The sequence below is a fragment of the Mustelus asterias genome, chromosome 17, assembly GCF_964213995.1.
Source record: "Mustelus asterias chromosome 17, sMusAst1.hap1.1, whole genome shotgun sequence".
Lineage (NCBI taxonomy): Eukaryota > Metazoa > Chordata > Chondrichthyes > Carcharhiniformes > Triakidae > Mustelus > Mustelus asterias.
In genome coordinates, this window is record NC_135817.1 from 50,555,700 (window position 1) to 50,578,851 (window position 23,152).

Sequence of the window (23,152 nt, forward strand, 5' to 3'; positions counted from 1 at the left end):
AGGTAATGTTGAGAGGGAAGCCAATTCAAACTAAAACCCGAATTGCAAACATCAAGTTCTTGGAAAAAATAGTTGGTAATCCAATCGATTTTTAAATTGAAAGGAAGATGTATCCATACTAATATCAAGCATTTACAGCCATGTGTTTTCTTACCCGATTGTGGAGGATTGTCAGTTGACTGAGGGGTGCGCTTGTGTTCACCATCAGGTGAAGAAAGGAGAGAGGTGGAAGAGGAGCCAGCAGTCGAGGAGGATGTTGATGGAGCCTGAGCGGAAACGGTGGAGGAAGATGAAGACTGAGGCAGCTGATCAGCAGGAGGATCAACCTCCATTGTACCGACTCCAGTTTCTTCTTGGGCAGCTGGTGCGGTTGAATCTGACGCTTCTGATCTACCAGTGTTTCCTGTCATGAGAGAATAAGCATTTTGTTTTCACTAACATGGCGCTTCCCATTAAAGTGAGAAAAGCCTGTGTAATTTTAAAAAAACTTTATGGGAGCTTATTACATTGATTCTGCAGGGGAAGAAAAAGCAATTACTTGTCAGTGATCACTTCTTGCTTGGTGTTTCAGCATGAGGTTTTAGCAACCTCATGGTAAAAATACTGGTACAAGTCAGATTTACTGAATGAAAATTTATAAACAAATTTCACTTTTGAAGAAAGATTTTCACATATTTGGGTTTTCAGCTGACAAATGAACTGTTAGAACACAGTCCTGGAGCCTCCAACTCTTCAAATCTATCTGTTGTGCATCCATCTGTCTTCAGCCAGCCATTGTGAGCCAGCTGTGCCTTCAACAGCCTAGGCACCACATTTGATTCTCTCCCCAAATTCTCACCACCTCTCTACCCAGCAGTCCTCTTTTAACACTCCCCCCTTTAACCAAATATTTGGTCAGCTTTCCTGCCATCCCCTTCTTCAACTTTTTCTGAGTATGCCTCTGTAATGCACCTTGGTCTGGTTTGCTATGATAAAGACACAATATAATTGCAAATATTTGTTGTGTATATTTGAAATCTTTTTGTTTGATGTTCAAGTTAGTGCGTTGGAGAGGTAGTTAACTTTCTCCCTTTACCCAGGTAAAGGGGAGATTAAAAGTCAGCAATTCTAATTAGACTGTTGATAGTACCACTCCCCAATATAAATTATAACTAAAAGAACTCCAAATTATTACATGAAATAAGTCTAAGTATATCCTGAAAGTTAACTTTCAATGTTTCAATTAGGCCTCAAATGAGCCCTCCCTTGCTTTAAGCTATATGAAAACTCACAATGTAACCACTTAATGGGGTATAATAAATAATTCAGAGGAAAGACAAAATATGTTCCCTTTTTAACATATCCTAATGTGCTTAATGTCTTCTTTCCAATCGTTACCAAGTGGTTGCTTTGTTTTGAATTCCTTGTTCTTCCCCATTAGAGTCAAAGCAACAATCTTTTGAACAACCTTTTGTTCCAGTGAATAGCAAAACATTATTTTGCACAATAGCAATTATCCTTTTTGCATTTTTGATTAAATTTGTAATGGAATGGAAACAAAATGTTTCTTTGAGTAAAGTCATAAAGCATGGCATGATAAGGAGCAGTTCACTGAAAACATGCATTTATCAGGATATTTTGTCATGTATTTATTACACAATGATGTGCATATGGTGCAATATCCTTGTGCGGTCTTCAGTAACTATGGCAACATACCCCGGGATCGTGATCTTCCCCTTCCTCTCAAGTTTCCTTGTGCATTTTCACTGGCTTCTTCAAACCACCTGGACAACATGTCTGACATGCGCTGCATTAAGGACACATTAGGACTCTGTTCTCCTGAAAGATAAAAAAATTCAATTTACAGATATTGTCTAAATAAATGTTTGTATTCGGTGTCTAAGAGCTTGAGGACTGAAAAGCAAATAAGTTTCTTCTGCTCTGGTAAATTGCAGCATTTTTAATGTCTTCACAATTATTCACTTTCATTAACAACAGCATGGTACTGCATTTTCAGGATGTAGAATTCTAGAATCATTTAGCCCAGGAGGTTATTCAACCAACTGTGCCAGCTGTGTAAAAGATATCCAAATAATCCCACTCTCCTGATCTTCCCACAATTTACTTCTGAAAGTTAACCAATGTATGCAATTATGAGATACTATATGCATAAATACTCTGCATTTAGGGACTGAAGGAGCAATTTTGTTGCAAAATATGCTGAGCATCACAATTTTTGAGAGAGGTGCTGGCAAGGATAAATATGGCAAATTGTGACAAAGACTATGAAAAATGCAAAGCACAGTTAGATTGGCAGGGGGTGCACATAAAATGAAGTAATATATTTTTTAAAGCAAGAATAGGGAAATTAAATATACGGCTAATGATAATATATTAAATGGATTGGAGATGCAGAGAGACCTTGGGTGTGCAAATACACAGGCCATTAAAGTTGAAAGCACAATGTGGAGTAAGTTAGTAATGGAATGAAGTGGAAACAGACTGAGGCAATGGGAATTTGATGAGTAGAAAGTCGGTGCGGAGGGGAAGAAAGTACTAAATAAATTGGTGGCTATTACACAGAGATATAAACACTAACAAAGTACAAGCTAACTAAACCAAAAAAGTGGATCATTTCAGCAAGCTGTGGGAGTTTTAAGCACTCAACACCTGTGAGGGGCGCCACCAACTTCGTGCTCAAACACAAAACCTCAAGGCTCAGTGACATAACTCACAAGAGAGCCACAGCTTTATGCAACACAGTTGGCAGGAAGGGGAACAGCAATATTGTGTAGCAGTATGCAGGCAGACTGCCGTAAAATTGGGGGTAGGGGGTGGAGGGGAGGGAAGAGGGGCCGATGTGAAATGAGCCCATCGATGCCCCGAATGCTCAATTAATTTTTCCCAGAATCCTATGACTACTAAAACGCAAGAGAAACATTCAGGCAATTGAAGCGGAGTGTACAACAATGAGGCTCATCTCTGATACCACGGAATTGGAATCAGAGGAAAGACTGGCAAAAAATGGGCTGTTTAGTTTAAAAGGAACAATTGGGAGAGGACCTTATAAAAAGCTATAAATTCACTTGTAGGACTGAAAGAATCCAAAGCTCTGCTATAAGAAACGAAACACGGAAGAATAGGTCAAAATTGATAAAGTCGATTTGGGACAGATGTTACAAAAAACTTCATGCAAGCAGCAGTCAACATTTGCAATTGTATTCCAGGTCAGGTAATTCAGGATCCAGTTAGATGATGTGAGGGTGAGCATCAAGCAATGCCCCCCTGCATGCTCCACCTCTACTGCATTGATGAATCAAAATAGGCCAAATGGTCCCCCTAATCTGCATTCACCCCATGATATTTAACAGACAAAACAATTGTCAGATTGTCTCATAACCTTTAAATGCTCAGCTACACAGTTATGCACAAATTAGAAGACGTGTTCAAAAATGTGCTGTTTATTTGTACGAGGTCCAGGGGCAGAATTCTCCCCCCAAAAAAAACAAATGCCGGAATTTTACTGCCTTGCCCGTCTGAGGCTCATAAGATCCAGGCCAACGGAGAATGCCATTCTGCGAGCCTTGTCCGCTCAGGCAGGCGTGCCGGTAAAATTCCAGCAAAAGTGGCATAACAGCAGGAATACCAGAGCGACCTGCGCCAGTCCGTCAAGCATGCTGCGCACCGCAATTGTCCCACACTTTTTGGGAGAGTGGAGAGTTGCATGGCGGTACTGGGGCAGGGCTAAAACATATTGGTGAGCCTGGCTACAGAGCACTTGGGTGTGCCATTTCGCAAGAGCGCCCTGATCTTAGTACACTAAGAAATCCCAACCCCCAAATGGGTGGCACGTTCCCCCATGACAGTTCACTCCCAATAGGTCCCCCCTGACATGCACCCCATCACACCCCCTCATCATGACCCCTTACATGCTCCACCCCACACAGGCCCCACCCCCACGTCACTGCCCCTGCTAGTGCCCAAATGCCAGTGTCCAATGCACATTGCCTGATGGGCACTGACAGCCATGCCCTCAACCACCCAGGGCTTCAACGGCCTCTGAGCCCCCCCGTGGTCATCGCATGCAATCTCCACTAGTGGAGACCAGTAGTGATTCTCACTGTGTTCGTGAGAAGCTGGGCAAATCTGGTGTTGAACAGGTTATGCATATTTAAATGTTATTTAAATACGCTAATCGGCCTCGCACCCTGTCTGGGCATGATCTGGTTCAAACTGTTTGGCACCATGTGTGGAACCAATTTTTAGGCCTACATGCATTTTTCCAGGACTGATGCAATCTGCTCCAGGCACAGTGAGGTCGGAAAATCGCTCCCTAAATGTGAGTTAGCACTTCTCCCCTGCAGAACTATTCATGACATATACACAGTATGCCAGTACATAAAAGGAATACATAAAATACTTGCAGTGAGCATGGCAAGGAATTCAAATCATTTGAGGGTTTGTAAAATATTTGAAAACCATTTGAACAAAGCCAAAGTACGTAATACTGTTACCTGAACAACATCTAAATGCAATTACTGGCTTGTCACATACTTTGACACACATACTTCTGCCATTCAATATAATTACCTTAAAATTTATAAGTATGCTTTACTACAGCAGTGAGTTAAATTCAATCCCTTTTACTTTCTATTAATTTCATTCTGTGTGTAGAAATTGAATAAGCTGATATCTTTAGCAATCCAAACCTATACAATTAGGATTATGTTGAACTCTACTAATCTTTACAATTAAAAGGTAGCCACATCCAATGCATAAAGTTCTTACCATCTCGTTCACGCTCACTCTCAGGTCTAGCCCTTGGCCCAGTATCGGACCAATCCCCTCGAAGTCTCAGGCGTTTGACAGGTGGCTGCCGGATCTAGAAATAAATATGGCAAATTTGAATGAAAAGAAGCTCTAACCAAGTTTTTACAAATATAAACAATTGGTGATGGCAATTACCCATAGTCCACGAGGAATCAAAAGCAGATCTCTATATAGACAGTGGCTATTTAGCTTGTGGGGCATCAGCTTGCATGTGGCAAGGCATGTACCACCACAGCTGGTAAAGGATTTTAACCCAAGCCAATGGCGTCATTTTGAACCACACTCTAGCCTTCAGTGACACATTCTAGCCAATAGTGACTAGCACTGCTGCCTCACAGTGCCAGGGACCCGGGTTCAATTCCTAGCTGTGCGGAGTTTGCATGTTCCCCCTGGGTTTCCTCAGAGTGCTCCAGTTTCCTCCTACAGTCTGAAAGACGTGCTGGTTAGGTGTATTGGCCATGCTAAATTCTCCCTCAGTGTACCCGAACAGGCGCTGGAGTGTGACGGCTAGGGGATTTTCACAGTAACTTCATTGCAGTGTTAATGTAAGCCTACTTGTGACACTAATAAAAAAACTAAAAATTAATAAAATAAGTTTAAAAACTGAACTAACTGTTCCTCGCATAAACAATCGGTTTGGAATATATTCCTAACATCAATAGCGTGGAATGACCATTAAGCTACTCTAATACTCAAAAATCTGCAAGTAATTTCTTCAAAAAAATTTAACATTAGAAGTGAAATCTTGTGCTATTTTCTACACTTATTTTTGTATTTTCTTAAATTCAATACACCATCCTTTTATGTGTAGAAGTAACATCTTTGATAAATACTGAATTTTTTTATTCATTTGTGGGACATGGGCATCACTGGCTGGCCAACATTTATTGCCCATCCCTAGCTGTCCTCGAGAAGGTGGTGAGGAGCTGCCTTCTTGAAATGCTGCAGTCCATTTAAAGATAATAGACCATTTTCTAAGGTTTGCTTTCCCCTCCTTATTTGACTTAAATCAAACTTAATAACTTAAAAGAAAGCCAAGCCAGATCATTCCTTACGCGTCACATCAAAATGTATCAAGTGTACAAGATGTTTAACTTGAATTCAAAGTGAGCAAATAAAGTTAAATCATACTTCATATGGAAATCAAGACTTGGGGAGAGAAGGAAGGGGAAGGAAAGGATGATCATTAGTTTTTAGAAAAATTCATATTAACTGCAATTAGCACTTTTTAATATCAAATTATTGATAAGCAGCATCCACTGTCAAGACATTGTGATTTGAAATAAATATTCACATTGGTGTTTGAGTTGAATGTAGTTCTAAAATATTTTGATTTTTTAAAATACACTTTAAAATCTTACCCAACCCACATCCCTGCTTTTGGGAGTTAGATACCCAGTGCGTGCACATGAATGCATGTGAGCATCAGAGAGAGAGAGAGAAAAAAAATGTGCACATGTTGAACAAACGTTGACAACGGGCGCAATTTTCCCTACCCCATGTGCTGCTCGAGTAGCGCAGCAGGCCGTGAAATATCAGCGGGCAGCCTATGGTGGGAGTCGCGACTGGTGTCCAGCCAATCACTACTTTCCCAGGCCCTTTTTTTCAACGTAAATCGCCATTTCCATATCATTAGTGAGCCCGGGACATCGCTAATGTTTCCATCAATGGAAACTAGGCGCGATCACCCTGATGGAGGGGACAGAAGCCATTGAGGCACACCCTCCCATCCCCCTGGGAGGTTGGGGGCGGGGGGGGGGGCGGGGGGGTTGGGGGTGGCCCTTGGGCAGTGCCAGCCTGGCACTGCCCTCTGGGCAGCAGGCAGTGCTATTTGGTGATGGGGAGAGACCACTGCGCTCTCTGCATTAGGGATCTGATGCCGGCTTCTCAGCTGGGATTAGGCCCCCCCACCCCCACCTTGAATCCCCTGGTGGCACTCTGTGATGCACAAGAGTGCTGGAAATCCATCTTTCCATCTCCAAATCAATCTCCCGTTTTCCCACCTGATGGGCACTCTTTTGGGGGAAAATTGCCCCCACCGTGTGAGAAAAGAAAATGCATGTTGCACAAGGTAATTTTAAAAATGTATTATAAAACTGAGAAATTAATGCCCATTTATGCCTACTTTTAAAAGTAATGAGATTGACTTGCAGTCATTAACAGGTAAGGGAACCCCACTTTTATTGCTTCTTTGCCTCTCTAAATTGGAAGGCAGAGTTTCATTCACTCACAAACATAAGCATAAAGATTTTATTACTCACTTCCAAGAGAATTAATGAGGTGGTCAACTTTTTAAAATTGAGAATTGAATAGTGGCATAGTGGATTGGCAGATTTAAAAACAGATGGATGGAAAGGTTTAAAAATCGCAGAAAACAGGCCATGGTAAATGCTCACATTCAAGTGGTATGAGAAATGCCAATTACAAAATGAGCAATATTATGATTCAAAAGCTCATACCAGATATGCACTATAATAGAAACTTTAAGAGACTGTTATAAAAACAGTATAATTGTGTGGGGCTTTTAAAAGCTGCATTTGTTCCAATACTTCCAATAGCTGTTCTATAAACAGAGTCTGAACCAATAATCACATGTTGTTGGCATTGCTCTTGGAAATGAATTCACCTTGGCAAACGCACGCCAAGCATTTTGCAAGCACAGCTGACTAAGTTAGTACATGACCTTGCTAAAGCTATCGGGAATTCCATTAGAAGTCTGTAGTGCAACCAGTTTTAGCCTGTTGAGTACAGCAACACAGCAACTATATAATATTGTAAAGCAATGCAACAAATGGAACCTGGTACAGGCACTTAAACAAATATCAGCAGAAAATACACAGTATTCTGTAGTCTTGAATACTGAGTTACCAGCTCTCAAGCCTGGTTTATACTTTGGCCCAATAAATATCCAAGTTTGAGTATGGATTTGAGTGATGATCAGATGCTTGTAATTGTAAACGGACAGATATCCAACTTCCTTAAAACCACATGAACTTCAACAGGAAGGAAACACAAAGCTCAGCTTCAAGTAGATGGTTGGCTAACTCAACGCTGCTCATGCATCAGACTTTGGACTCTTTTTGTCCTTAAACATACCGAGGTAAAATTTCCACTTTGGCACAGTGAAACAGGTGCAAGTTGCATCCAAAATTGCTCCTGTTTTGAGAAGTGCCTTTTTTGCGATTCCATTCCAACTCAACTGCATGGTGCTAAATCTGTCATGAACCCGAACGATCAAGCAGCATCATTTTCTGTTTTATAAATCTTTCTTGTACATTTAAGAATAGTAACTAGGTGCAGTTTGATTAATGTAGCAGAAAATGGGTTTAAACACAAAAAATTATTTTTAATCACACCTCTGAGTAACCTCATTTTAAAGTACAGAATCATTTCCCAGTCATGTGGTACAATACACAGTTTTATTAATTTAAAATATTGCATTAGAAGCTTTCATTCCTTGAGCACACATAAACAAGCTTCACTGTTAGAACCTCCTTTAAGGACTGCAAAGGAGGACAATTAGAAGGAAATCTCAATGGTGATTAATCCTGGGATTTACCATTAGAAAATAACCTAACTGGACAATGCAAAAATTGTGACTGAAGGCACATATGAGAGGCTGAGAATTCTGCAATGAGTGATCCACTTCCTAAAGCCTGTCCACTATCTACAAGGCACAAGTCAGGAGCATGATGGAATACGTTTCACATGCTCCAACACAACCCAGGGCAAAGCAACCCCATTGATCGGCATCGCATACCATCTAAATTTTCATTCCCTCCCCCTCTACTGCATAGTGAAGCACTGTAGCAATTCACCAAGGAACCTTCAACAATACCTTCCATACTTGCGACCTCTACCAATGGAAGGCCAAGGGCAGCAGCCACTTTGGAACACTACCACCTCCAATTTACCCTTCAAGTCACACAGCCTCCTGACTTGGAAATGCATCATTCCTTCATCATCACCGGATTAAAACCCTGCAACTCCCTACCTGATAGCAATTAGGGAGTAACCTCACCACAACATCAACGGTTCAAGAAACTCATAAGAAATAGGAGCAAGATTAGGTCGTTCAGCCCGTTGAGCCTAATCCAACATTTGATAAGATTATGGCCTCAATTCCATTTTCATGCCATCCCCGTAACCTTGACCATCTTGTAGATCAAAAATAACAGACTTTATTGAATATGTTTAATGACCCAGCCCCCACTGCTCTTGGGAAGAAAATTCCAGAGAATAATGACTCAGAGAATGTTCCTCAACTGTCATAAATTACCCCCCCGCCACATATTCTGAAATGATGCCAAAGTTCCAGATTCCCCTATAAGGGGAATAATCCTCGCAACATTTACTCTGTCAAGCCCATTAGGATATTAAGGCTGCGATTTTCCCATTCCACTGCGCTAATTTTCTAGTGCAGCAGGGCGGGAGAATTGCACGTCTGCCGATTTGCAGAGTTCCCGTGAGCGTTCGCATCCACTTGCGTCTCCCAGGCTCGGATTTCCGGCAGCGTCGGAATTCGGCTGGGAGGTGAAGCTAACAGTTAAATAGTATTTTACATACTATTTGAATGCTATTAGCGGGTCCCGGACCTACTTCTCCGGGCCCGCTTGCCTCTCCCACCCCACCAGAGTGTTTCACTCCTGCGGGGACTACAGTAGCTCCCCGCTTTCGGGGAGCTAGTGGCCTGACCCTGCTGGAGTGAGGGGGGTGGGGGTTGGGTGGTAGTGCCCCTGGGTATGGGCACCCTTGCAGTGCCAGCCTTTGGCACTGCCTTAGGGGCAAAGTGTCCATGCCCAGGGAGCACCTTGGCACAGCCTAAGGACATGGGGCAGTGCCAAGGGTAGCAAGGCCTATTGTGGGGGGGGGGGGCCTAGAGGGCGATTGGTGGGGACCAGTTGGCCACTCTGCCATTGCGATCGATGGGGGTTGAATGGAGGTCAGCGATCGGGGTGGGCTGAAGATTGGGGCAGGCCGGGACGGTGTGGGGGGGGGTGTGTGTGTGTGTGTGTGTGTGTGTGTGTGTGTGTGTGTGTGTGATGGTAGTGTCGGGGCTGGCAGAGGCCCTGTGGTTTCAGCCTCTCCAATGGGAATAGGCCTCAGCACTTGAAATTTACAGATATTCATGCAAGTGGCCTCTGCAATGCACAGAGTGTGGGAGATTGTAGTGTGAACTCCCACGGAAAAAAAAAACAACCCGAGTTACTCCAGTTTTCCTGTGAATTCAAACTTAGAATTTTTATGGGGAGAATTCTGGCCTAAATGTTAGAATAAAATTTCTACTAAACGCCCATTAGTATGGGCCCAGCCTGCTGAACGTTGCCTTAAATGACAATCCCTAGGAATCAACCGAGTGAATCTTCACTTAAATGCAGGTATACCCCTCCTTAAGTGAGGAGACTAAAGCATAGTATACATTACTCCGTATAGACCGATAACTTTTAAACAGCTGAATCAATGAGACAACAACATTTTTGTTTCAAGACAAGTACTGTAGCAAACAGATTGAAAGCACTATTGACTAAACACTATTTTTGTCAGAATACATACTTTAAAACAACATTAACAGAACTTTTATCACAACTGGAAAAAACACTATCAAGTACATCTTACAATGTCATTTAAGCAGACATTAACTTCTCCTGGAACCAATCCCCATTTATTCTTTGTTCTCCAGTATTTCCTTCCAATCTCTCCCTTTCCCAGCCCGAAGCTTCTGACGCCAGAACCTTTTCTGTAGCATTTTATCAAATGCCTTACAGAAATCCAAACACACCACCTCTAGTGATTTCCCTTTATCCATCCTGCTAGTTACATCCTCAAAGAACCCTAATAGATTTGTCAATCTCTATTTCCCTTTCATAAATCAATGATGATGCTGCTTGATTATATTGTGATTTTCTAAATCTCCTGCTACTACTTCCTTAATAATGGATCCCAGCATTTTCCCAAACACAGATATTAGGTTAACTGGCCAAAACTTTCCTGCTTTCCGTCCCTGCCTTGAAAAGTGTTGTTACATTTGGAGCTTACTAACCGATCACCTTCTCGAGAGAAATTGGAGATAGATAATAAGTGATCTACACATATCACTGGAATTAAAAGGAAAACATCCTAAAGGTGTGGCCATATTTCTTATTAGGGCCTGTTTCCAGCATAACGTGCTTTAAACTAGCACAATAGACTCCGAAACCTTGAACTGCTGAATATAAGTTGTGCTTAAAAGTCAGAGATCTTTTATGTTGGTTATGCCGATTTAGGGTAAATTGTGACAAAGGAACTAGTGCAACCAAACAAATACTCCAGACTACCACATATAATTAAAAAGGACTTGATGCTTACAAAATACACCAAAAATCAATCTAGGAACATTTATATTGCCACTCTTATCATGGAATCCCTACAGTGCAGAAGGAAGCCACCTGGCCCATCGAGTCTGCACCGACCACAATCCCACCCAGGCCCCATTCCCATAACCCCACATATTTACCCTGCTAATCCCCTGACACTAGGGTCAATTTATCATGGTCAATCAACCTAACCCACACATCTTTGGCCTTTGAGAGAAAACCGGAGCACCCGGAGGAAACCCATGCAGACACAGGGAGTGTGTGCAAATTCCACACAGACAGTGACCAGAGTCCAGAATTGAACCCGGGTCCCTGGCACTGTGAGGCAGCAGTGCTAACCACTGTGCCACCCTGAAATTCAAAGGTAGGAGGCTGTTCCATTACTCATCATTACCCTCATTGTTACAAGCCTACACCAACTTCTCAATGCTTCAAATATAAAATTCTAATGTACATTTATTTTGTTTCATGGCCATAATCTTTCCTATAGTGCCCTGGAGCCTCCAACTCTTCAAATCTAGCCTGTTGTGTATCCTTTGGTCTTCACCCAGCCATTGGGAGCCAGCTGAAGGTTCAACATCCAAGGCAACACATTGAATGCATTCCCAACACTCCTCTTTTAAGACTCCCCTTTAACCAAATATTTGGGCCTTGGCGCTGCGAGACAGCAGTGCTCACCACTGTGCCACCCATAACAAATATTAATTTTTAACAATAGCATTGAATGGCCCAGATACAAAGCAGTAAAAAGGTTTTAAAAATCACCCAAATACTTGCCAAACCCTAAATGCTGGTGCCAAAATCTTTTTGTTTGCAACTATAGCTGTAAAAGCAGCATTCAAAATTAACACCAACTTTCTCAACACTTCCTCAAAAATTTGACTTGTGTTTCAATCAAATTTATGAGCCACACTATTTTTAGAATCATAGAATCCCTGCAATGCAGAAGGATGCCATTTAGCCTATCGAGTCTGCACCGACTCTCCAACAGAGTATTTTACCCAGGCCCCCTCCCTCGCCCTATCCCCACAACCCCACACATTTACCATGGCTGACCCATCTAATTTATACATCTTGGGACACTTAGGGGAAATTTAGCATGGCCAATCCACCTAACCTGCACATATTTGGACTGTGGGAGGAAACCGGTGCACTCAGAGGAAACCCACGCAGACACGGGGAGAATGTGCAAACTTCACACAGTCACTTAAGGCCAGAATCAAACCCGGTGTTACTGTGCCACCCAAATCTCAAATGGTCAAATCTCACTGATTTCACAAGAAAGACTTAAAAGGAATTACTTTTAAAAGGTGAACATAGTTCTACAGGTACCAATAATGTATATTCAGACATAGCAGCCTTGATGCTGAAAAAAATCCCAAAGCACCATGCGGTTACAAACAGGTGGCGAGTAATAGAACGGATTTGGAAGAGGCGGCTGGTTTTCCAGCTTGTGGTTAAATGAGATCTGGCTTCTAGATCAGTGGTTCCCAATCTTCTAAATGTCAGGGCACACCTCCATATTATAAAAGGGGGCGGCACGGTGGTTAGCACTGCTGCCTCACAGTGCCAGGGACCTGGGTTCAATTCCCTCGGGTCACTGTCTGTGCAGAGTCTGCACGTTCTCTCCATGTCTGCGTGGGTTTCTTCAAGGTGCTCCGGTTTCCTCCCACAGTCCAAACGACTTGCTGGTTAGGTGCATTGGCCATGCTAAATTCTCCTTCAGTGTACCTGAACAGGAGCTGAAGAGTGGCAACTAGGGGATTTTCACAGTAACTTCATTTAATGTAAGTCTACTTGTGACACTAATAAATAAACTAAGATTTTAAGGCAGACCTCCTATTTTCTCTGTCTTCTTCCCTACCTGGGAACTTTGTTTCTAACTTTTCCCTGTCCACGCTCTTTTTTTTAAAAAACCTCTCCTTATCTCTCTCGCTTCTCCCAGGGATTTTGCACCCTTTTAAGTTTTCGCTTTTTGTGCGGGTGCATGGGGCCTGTCTTTAGTTCCAAGTCTGGTTGGCCATGTACATGGGCCTGACCAATATAAAAAATCTAAACCGCACATGTGCGGTCCTTTCCCAGCTGGCACGGGAGGCCCAAGATTCATTGAGTCTTGGAGATACCAACTACAGACTGAAGACAAAGGCTAGTTTTAGTTTAATTACATGAATTTTGAATTATTTTTACTCTTTTTTCGTGTCACACTTGGGAGGGTTGCGCAGCACAGGGAACCACTGTTCGAGATGACTGTCATGCAGTCTAAAAGGTCCCTTGAAACTCCTATGATTTTACAATCAGAGCCCACAAGGTTGTGTCTCTGCAAGTGATCTCTGGTGGGGGAGTTTTGAGAGGGAGATTGACTTAGGTCAGTCCTGGTGAAAAACAAACAGTCATTGCACTGGTGTGGAATAGTCATCACTCAGCTGCACCCAAAGAAGTTCACATTTCAATTTTGAACTGCTGATGGTCCCCCACATGGGAGCTTTGCAGATAGATGGAGTATTGTTGGCTCAAATCCATTCCAGAAGCCTTGCAGGGAAGTATGTTAAGCAGTCATATTAAAATTGCAACATGCTGATCAAGGCTGGGTCATATTTTTCTTTTTCTTGGGATCAAGCATCATTGGCAAAGCCAGCATTTATTGTCCATCTCCAATTGCTCTTGGGCAGGTGGTGGTGAGCTACCTATTAATTTTCAATTTTACTGTGGCAGTATAATACAACTGAGGCTTGATAGGCCATTTCAGAGAGCAGTTAGGTGGTCCAAATCAGTTAGGAATGGCAGACTTTCTCCCTTGAAAGACATTAGCGAACTAAATGGGTCTTAACAATAATTTGGTACTTTCATGATTATTAATGAAACTAGCATTTTATCCCAAATTTATTACTTGAATTTAAATTCTCTAGCTGCCATGGTGGAATTTGATCTCACATCCCAGTCAGGGCCTCCGGATTGCTAGCCCAGTAATATCACCAATATGCTATTGTCCCTCAAAAAGATTCTGTAGCACTGTAAAATGAAAGCCGCTCCTTATTACATATCCCAGATGAAATCAAGTTTTTAAACAAATATTACTTCAGATATAGGCTGTTTAAATCGCTAAGGGAATAGTTTCTAAGAGACTAGGGAAAGAACAGAAGTCTATACAGAGATTTTTTCATCCATAATGCTTCTTCAAATTAAAAGAAAAATGTGAATACTTGCAAGTTTAAGATGCAAGCATTGCAACTTCAAACATAATCTTAGGAAACTTCATAGCTTCACAGATACAACTGTTTCTATCATCTTTTATCATTTAATTTGCTTCACACATTTTTAAAATCTCAGATTCTAGTTAAAATATTTATCTTTGATTTGCAACAAACTACACAATCAAATTTAATTAATTGATAAACATATCAAGGGAGATTCTCCCAAAAATGTTTTAAGTGCTGACTGAATTCATGGGAAAACTGGTGTAAATCACGATTGTTTTTTCAATGGGAGTTCAGGCGAGAATCTCCCACACTCTGTGTAATGTAGAGGTCACAATCATGAATATCATTAAAAGCTGGGGTGGGGGGCCTATTCACGCCAGAGTCTGACAGTTCTGGAGCTCAGTTCGGTGCCACTGCGCATGCACAGTCAGCCTGCAGTTTGCTGGTCAACTCGATTGTTGGCCAGCCCGGGACCCCAGCAGTGCTGCCCCCCCCCCCCCCCCCCCCCACCTCCACCCCAATAAACATTCCTGGGCCAGCCCCGGCTACCCCCCTCCCCCCCGGCCCAGAGCACCCCGATCTCCAGCCACCCCCCTGCCCCCCACCTCGCACCACCCAGGCAGACACCCCCCAGTCCCCCCCGAATCGCTGGCGTCCCTCCAGTCCCAACCGATCCCCACGCAGAGTGGCAGCAGGACCCTTCACCCCCACCGATTGCCCTTAAGCCCTGCCCTCTAGGCCCCGCCTCTAGGCACCACCCCTTAGCCCCAGCCCCTTAGCACTGCCCCGTGCCCATTGGGCAGTGCCAAGGTGCCCATAGGCATGGGCACTTTGCCCCTTTGGGTACAGGCTGGCACTGCCTGGGTGCCCATGTCCAGGGGGCACCACCCCCTCACCGCCTAAACCGCTAGGGGGCCCCGATTGCCACCCCTCTTCATTCCAGTGCAGTCTCCTGCTAGTTCCCCGAAAGCAGGGAGCTCCCTTAAACACCGCCAGGGTGAAATTGCACTGGCAGGGTGGGAGGTGCTATCAGGCCTGGAGACTTCAGTCCTGGGCCCGATAATGACATTAAAATTACAATTCAAATAAGATTTCGAGTATAGTCCTGCTGCGCCGGATGTCCGTCGCTGCAAGATGCGTGTGCGTCGGAACGCATGCGCGAGTCGGCACACGCACGATTCTCCCAGCCCGACCCGCCAAAAAATTAGCAGGTCGGGATAGGAGAATTGTAGCCATCAACTTTTATGGCGCAACATCAGACTCTTAATGAAAATACTAGGGAATCACCCACCTCTGGTTCTCTTCTCTCATCTGCTGAAGGGAGTTTAAGTTCTCGACCCTGATCATCGTTTGGATCAAAAAGATAAATATAGTCTGAGGAATAACTAACAAGAATTTCTTGTCCGTCATTACTATAACAAAGAGATGTAACTCGACATGATTTATTGGTAAGATGCGGTGGTAAAAATCTTGCACACATTCCAGTAGTTGATCGAGTATTGTAGCTACCTGCAAATAAATAACGATAAATTTACAGCATAGAACCTTACAGCACAAAGGCAGTCATTTGGAACATCTTTTAATTCACTGAAAGAGCTGTCCACTTCATCTCATTTCTTTCTCCTGTGCTTTTTTTCCAGATGTTAAAAACTTTCCTTTGAGAAACTGTTATTGGTTTCTACTTTACTCACTATTACTAGTACTATGTTCTCTGTTCTACATCTTTAATTTGCTTCTAGCACTCTCCGTTTTTCTGGCTGACCTCTTGGGATTCCCCACTTCATCCCATAATTTGCAGCTATCCCTGCAGCCACACTCTAGAATTCTCTCCCTAAATCCTTTGCCTCCTCATCTCACTCACCTCCATTACAATACCTCTGACAAAGCTTTTAATCAACCCTCCTAATATTTAACTTCATTGGCACAGTACTTTTTTTATCTTTGCACTTCTGGAAGTACCTTGGGACAATTTTCTTCATGTTAATAGTGCCAATATCGATCCATTTAACTTTATATAACCTAGAATCCCATATGTTTGTTTTTTTAAAAAAGCTTTATTAATTTATCTTACTTTTAAGTATTTGCACCTCTCTGGTCTTCTATCTTAAAGCTTTACATTTCACTATATGGGTTGTAACTTCCCCGAAGAGGCAATCAGCAGTAGATTACCACTCTGTACCGACATTCCTGACCCAGGCTGGCTCCAGCGGCAAAATATAAAAGAAGTGGAGTGTAGGAGGATGCGCCTCATTCTTACAGTACTAGCTGCTGTAAAGCAGTTATGTTTAAAAGTCCCATTGAAAGGGAGATGGTGAGTTTCCATAAGTGAATAGGACATGGATGTTTGGGGGTGGGTGGAGGGGCGGTTATGGGTTAGGGAGTTTAGTTGGAGTTGTGGAGGAGGGGGAAAGGGAGGGGGAAAGGGAGGGGCGGTGTGGGAGGTGACCGCACAGGGCTTGGTCTGAGCCTTTAAACAAGTTACATTGAAGCCAGAAGTGCTTTATTTGCTTCTAACTCTTTAACTGGCCAAACCATCCGAAGTTAGCGATTTAAATCACTTTGTCAGATGGTTCCCATTGCAGTGCAATGTCCAGAGGAAATTGCTGGGTAAACCCTTACCTGGGAACTTCTGAGAGGGATTCTGCAGCGCAACCTTTGGGTACCCCCAAATCCAATCCAGGAAGTTACAGGCTTAATTCTTCTCCCCTATTTTACTTTCCAAAATGCATCACCCCTCACATTTCTCTGCAACAAGTTTTATTTATGACATCTATCTGATTTGTCTATGAAACAAGAGCACTACTGAGGGCTCTACAGTATATGTTAACATGCTTTATGAAAAATGATGTCTGCCATCACATTTCTACATTTAGTTATTGAGTATAAACTCCTAGACATAGTAGTAATAGTTGGAATAACAGACCAGTTGTCTTGTCTTTTAACAAGCTACATGTCCTCATTTAAAATAAACTGTACTTTGAAATCTCCATTCATCAAAATTTACATTATGGATTCACTGTATATGCATGTTCCCTACTGAACATCATCCAAAAGGATTATAGGTATTGATTTAAATCATATCAACTTGTAATCGAAGCCAAACATAATTGAATCTCAGATTGCATGCACTGTTAAATAAGCTTATTTGTATTTTGGCTGGCAAAGTTAAAATATGAAATACCTGTAGCTCTTGTACCAAGCATCCTTCGATCATATATTCTCACAGAGCTATCTGAGCAGCCAACAGACAAGTAGAATGGCATTAAGGGGCAGATAGCGATCGAAGTAGCTGCACGACGACAGTTTATTAAAATGTCCTGTTTTGAAAGAGTGTTTGAAATCTTAAGGAAATTGTCAACTTTATCTTTAAGATACACATTTAGTAGGAAATTGCTACCTCAAAAATTTAGGCCAACTGAGTTAATGTAAAATTTTCACATTTAAAATTGAGAATTTTGACTTTACAGTGGGCATTTGTCAGTAAAATATTCATATCAAAGCTCAGGTGCAAAAAAAGTAACAGCAAACACAAGCAGGATTCATCCAGCATAGTCCAGAAAAAATACTCTTCCCCCCTCTCCAAGACAAACAGATACGGACACAAAAGAGCTTTGCTTTATCCTCCGATTTATTTACAAGTCCTTGTTATTTACTTGAACTTAAATATTGTTGCAATTTGTTTTTATCTATTGTGCAGTGACACCCTCTCAATTTACCACAGAAAAAGAATTTGGGTTAGAATTACCACATTGCCCAATTGTGTTATGCTTCAATCATCCCTTATATTGAAGTAGTATTTTGAGATGTTTAATCAGATTACATCTTTCAAGCAAACATAGCTTATTTACAAATAGGTTCTAACAATATCTCGAGTTAGTCCGGCAAAGCAGAGAATTGACCCTTAACTAATTTTGTTTTAAAAATATACAATTATAATATATGTTTTGCAGATCTGAGCACCTATGTAAGTGCCCACAATTTTGTTGCAACTGAGATCCTGAAGCTCACAAGTGAAGTGATTTTATATTATATATATTGACGCCCATGTTTTCTGATGCATACAACAGTAACAACAGGAGTAAATCTAAAATAACCTGTAGTGACCTATTTGCTATGCCTTTAAGCAACTCCATGAAAAGCGAGGGAGGGTGTGTCATGATTGACTCAAATTGCAGCTGACTAGAAAGAACTGAAGTAGCAACACCGCCTTCCCACAAGCACACCAGCCTTCTAAAACACCCACTTAAATACGATATTAATTAAATTTTCAGAAGAACACTTGAACATTTCTTTATATTAGCAGCATCTTTACATTGGGTTTGCTAAAAGTGTATATTTATCTATTTCTTAAACTCACATCTTTGCAATCTTCTTTTGTACAATTCGTCTTCACTCTCACATCAAACCACCTTACTGTACCATCTTCACCACATGATAGAAAGGTGTAAGGATCATTTGGTACAGTCATGATCTGAGCAACAAAAAGATGTAAAATCAATTGGCACTATCATGATCTGGGAAAATTAGTAGCATGTAGGATTTCAAATAGCTGCTTTTCTTGGGTGAGTAATGACATGGAGGGGTAGATTTATAACCTGCTGCCCAAGCATTAAACTGTATTCTCAGACTGGCTGCTTATTACAGAAACTGTCTAATTTTCCATTCCAATGAACAATTTCAATTATAGGCAGCTAATCCACAACAGCAACTTTACTCATGGGCAGCAATTTGAAAATTTACCACAGTTGTCAGACTACTTGGTCATTAAGAAGGCTTCAAAGCTAGGTCCAATTTAGCCTTCACCAGACATCCATGCATCATCCAAAAAGGTCATCTAGTAAGTCACAAATATGTATTTAATTTTCTTGCTCTTCCTAACTCAAATATTTTTAAGTCAATTGCAACTCCTATTTCTACGCTAGCTGAGATTAGCTGTCTCAAAACCCCAGATCAAACTTGCAATTTTTTTTTATCTGTAAGTGTTCAGTTTACAAGGGTATGATTATGTTACAGAAATAGCAATCCAGAGGTCATAAGTTCAAATTACAAGTTGTGAATAAATCTGGAAATTTGTGGGCTAGCACCAGCAAAAGTAACCTGGGAAGCTGTTAAAAACACAATTGGTTCATAAATGCCCTTCAGGGAAGGAAACTTACCACTACTACCTGGTCTGGCCTGCATGTGACTCCAGTCCCACACTACATGAATCACTCTTAATGCTCTTGAGGCAACCAATATTGCCCACATTCCAAGAACAAATATTTTAAAAATGTTCCACACAAGGCAATGCAGCCACACACTCAGCCATGAGACACTCCAGAATTTTGTTTAGGTGGCTTTTATTAACCCTAGAAAAAAAATGACTTGGCCTTAATCTACAGAATTTAAAATGTACTTTGTAGTTTAAAATCCAAAATATTAAGTATAAATATTAAATGTTTGGGATACAATATGATTAATTATTGCGATGAATTTAGGAACATTGCATGAAAGAGATTGTATAACATTTAACATCTTGTTATATGATTAGAAAGAATAAATCAATTTCTAAAGGGAAGCCAGTGATTGGCAGAATATCCAGAGGCGAGAATGAGGAGAATTTCTTTTAATGTAGTAAGTTCTTGCAATCTGGAATGAACTGTCTGAAAGAGTAGTAGAAGCAGATTCAATAATAATTTTGCAAATGGAATTAGATAGCTCTTTCAAAGAACCAGCACATGTATGATGAGCCAAATGGCCACGTTCTGTGCTGTATAATTCTATGATTCTATGTAAAAATGGTGAAGTGTACAGATACAGTGAGTTTCCATTAAAATGAAAATATACACTTGGAATACTGTGTACAGTTCTGGTCGCCCTACTATAGAAAGGATATTATTAAACTAGAAAGCGGGCAGAAAAGATTTACTAGGATGCTACCAGGACTTGATGGTTTGAGTTATAAGGGGAGGCTGGATATACTGGGACTTTTTTCTCTGGAGCGTAGAAGGCTGAGGGGTGATCTTATAGAGCTCTATAAAATAATGAGGGGCATAGTTCAGCTAGATAGTCAATATCTTTTCCCAAAGGTAGGGGAGTCTAAAACTAGAAGGCATAGGTTTAAGGTGAGAGGGGAGAGATACAAAAGTGTCCCGAGGGGCAATTTTTTCACACACAGGGTGGTGAGTGTCTGGAACAAGCTGCCAGAGGTAGTAGTAGAGGCGGGTACAATCTTGTCTTTTAAAAAGCATTTAGATAGTTACATGGGTAAGATGGGTATAGAGGGATATGGGCCAAATGCAGGCAACTGGGATTAGCTTAGGGTTTTAAAAAAAAAGGGCGGCATGGACAAGTTGGGCCGATGCTGTAAGCCTCTATGACTCTAAAAGGTACAGAGATGAGGCATTTTTCCACAGGTTGGGATCAGTACAGAGTAATGCTGGTGCAAACAGTATTTTGTTTTCAGCTGGGGCATAGTGATCAGTAAGGATAGGGAATCAAAAGGAAAAAAAATGGCAAAGAACCCAATTACATATGTTAAGATGAAGGCACTTTTGCAAAAATAATTTTAAACAAAACTGTGGTATTTGTGTATGATCATATGCAGCATGCCCTTGAACTTCACAACTTCCAATACACATTTTAAAATGTTACAGTTGAGTAAACCTATAACGTTCAGATTTTTTTGTACAAGTTTGAAACATTGATGACTAATAAATTGAAGAAACTAAGCTGAACACAATATATGTGCTGTAACTGCATAAACTAACTATGCTTCACAAGTTTAAGATTACATTGCACCCAAGATACAATCTTAAATGAAGAACGACTGTAAAACCAGTCAGTTATTGCCATCTTACAAGATGGGATTGGAAATGGAATCAAAGCAGCCCATTGTGTATTAAATTGCACATACAGCCAGCCAGCATGATGTTTCAGTAAGCTCAAATGTTTTCAAAGTCCCAAAGATTATTTTTTAAAGAGCAGAATGTTAGTTAACTTAATTAAGTGACAACACTGGTCAAGCATCCTAATGACCTGATTTCCAAGATTAACAAAGTTAAAACACTAAGGAAGGATTGACATACAAAAACTCAAAATAGTTGCTGCATGTTATATCACGAGGTTAAATTGGAGATAGTACAATTTTATTTTATTAAATGAATTTCACTCTTATTAACTTTAATCTATTATGAAAGTCAAGAGCAATAATTACTTATGCAGGACCAAATCAAAGTCAAATTATGTTTGGGAACTGCATTAGGCTTCCAAATTTTCATTTGGTGATACCACATATAATAATGGAAACAAAGCACATAGAATGTCAGTTGACCTTTTTGCACAGTAATGCACGTGCCAAGTATAATATTGCTTGGATTATACTGTGATATTTTTACTACCCGACAGCTAAAAACAGATGACATCCACATCCTCCAGGTAGTTACACCCAGCAGTGCTGTGGACTTCTTGAACAACATTTAATAGATTTTGGGGCATGGATGGAGGAAGAGCGGATAAGAGCGGGCCTGCAATCCACATAGGTTGTCAGACTCAGTAAAACTGAGTTAATAATTTAGAAGGGCAAGAAAAGAATGCCTCATCGAAAACTTTCACTGTGCTTTCAGAACACTCATAATTTTGGTTAAGAGGTTTATGGCACAGTACACATCAATTATGGCTTTAATGGTGCAACAGAGAGCATTTATTTCAAAACAATCTTAGTTAGCTCACAGAAACAAACATTAAACTCTTATAAAACTTTCTGTAAATCAAAGATGATTGAATTAAAGTGTTCTCACATTTTGTTATTCTTCACCAATAATATTATCAACACCAATATTACCGTATTACCTCATAAGCAGTTCCATAGTGACAGTTAAACTGGCACTGTCGATTTGCTTCTGCATCTCGCTCGGTGTTCGTATAAAATATGACACCATCCCCTGAGCAGGAAATGATCTGTTTGTCACTGGTGTGTGGGAGAAATTTTGCACTAAAAATATTTGCTCGATGGCCTGAGCGTATGGTTGAAAGAATCTGAAATCAGAATTTTTTTTTAAAAAATAAAAGGACACATAGTTGCCATTAAATAACTAACAAAATTATCTTTAGACATTTTGAAGTTTTGAACATCTTTAGACAGGGGTGGCACGGTGGCACAGTGGTTAGCACTGCTGCTTCACAGCGCCAGGGACCCGGGTTCAATTCCAGCCTCGGGTCACTGTCTGTGTGGAGTTTGCACATTCTCCCCGTGTCTGCGTGGGTTTCCTCCGGGCGCTCCGGTTTCCTCCCACACTCCAAAAATGTGCGGGTTAGGTGGATTGGCCATGCTAAATTGACCCTAATGTCAGGGGGATTAGGAAGGTAAATATATGGGGTTATGGGGATAAGAACTGGGTGGGGTTATGGTCGGTGCAGGCTCAATGGGCCAAATGGCCTCCTTCTGCACTGTAGATTCTATTTGTAAAGGGTCAGCATTACAGGACTGGTTATCCTACAATCTGTGTTTTCTGGATTATACAAAAAGCAATATATTCGATCCATAGAATCCCTACAGTACAGAAATATTGCCATCTGGCCCATCGAGTCCGCACCGACTCTCTGAAAGAGCATCCCACCCAGGCCCTCCTATCTGCCCTATCCCCATAACCCCGCAAATTTACCATGGCTAATCCATCTAACCTACACATCTTTGGACACTAAAGGGCAATTTAGCATGTCCAATCCGCCCAACCTGCATATCTTTGGATTGTGGGAGGAAACCAGAGAATCCGGAGGAAACCCATGCAGACATGGGGAGAACATGCAAACTCC

At 41.4% G+C, this 23,152-nt stretch overlaps 1 protein-coding gene across 7 annotated transcripts in view; it reads right to left on the reverse strand.

Moving 5' to 3' along the window:
* The window catches only part of dcaf6 (ddb1 and cul4 associated factor 6), a 137,477-nt gene that overhangs the window by 83,912 nt on the left and 30,413 nt on the right, over positions 1 to 23,152 (reverse strand). For all 7 annotated transcript variants that reach the window (XR_013499908.1, XR_013499907.1, XR_013499906.1 and 4 more), the window contains exons 4-10: positions 22,190 to 22,375; positions 18,717 to 18,830; positions 17,541 to 17,676; positions 15,651 to 15,868; positions 4,768 to 4,861; positions 1,696 to 1,818; positions 155 to 403 (exon numbers count right to left, since the gene is read on the reverse strand). Coding sequence is in view for 4 of the 7 variants with exons in the window: in XM_078232634.1 (XP_078088760.1) it covers positions 155 to 403; positions 1,696 to 1,818; positions 4,768 to 4,861; positions 15,651 to 15,868; positions 17,541 to 17,676; positions 18,717 to 18,830; positions 22,190 to 22,375 (1,120 nt within the window). In the remaining 3 variants the exon portion in view is untranslated. The remainder of the gene's footprint in view (positions 1 to 154; positions 404 to 1,695; positions 1,819 to 4,767; positions 4,862 to 15,650; positions 15,869 to 17,540; positions 17,677 to 18,716; positions 18,831 to 22,189; positions 22,376 to 23,152) is intronic.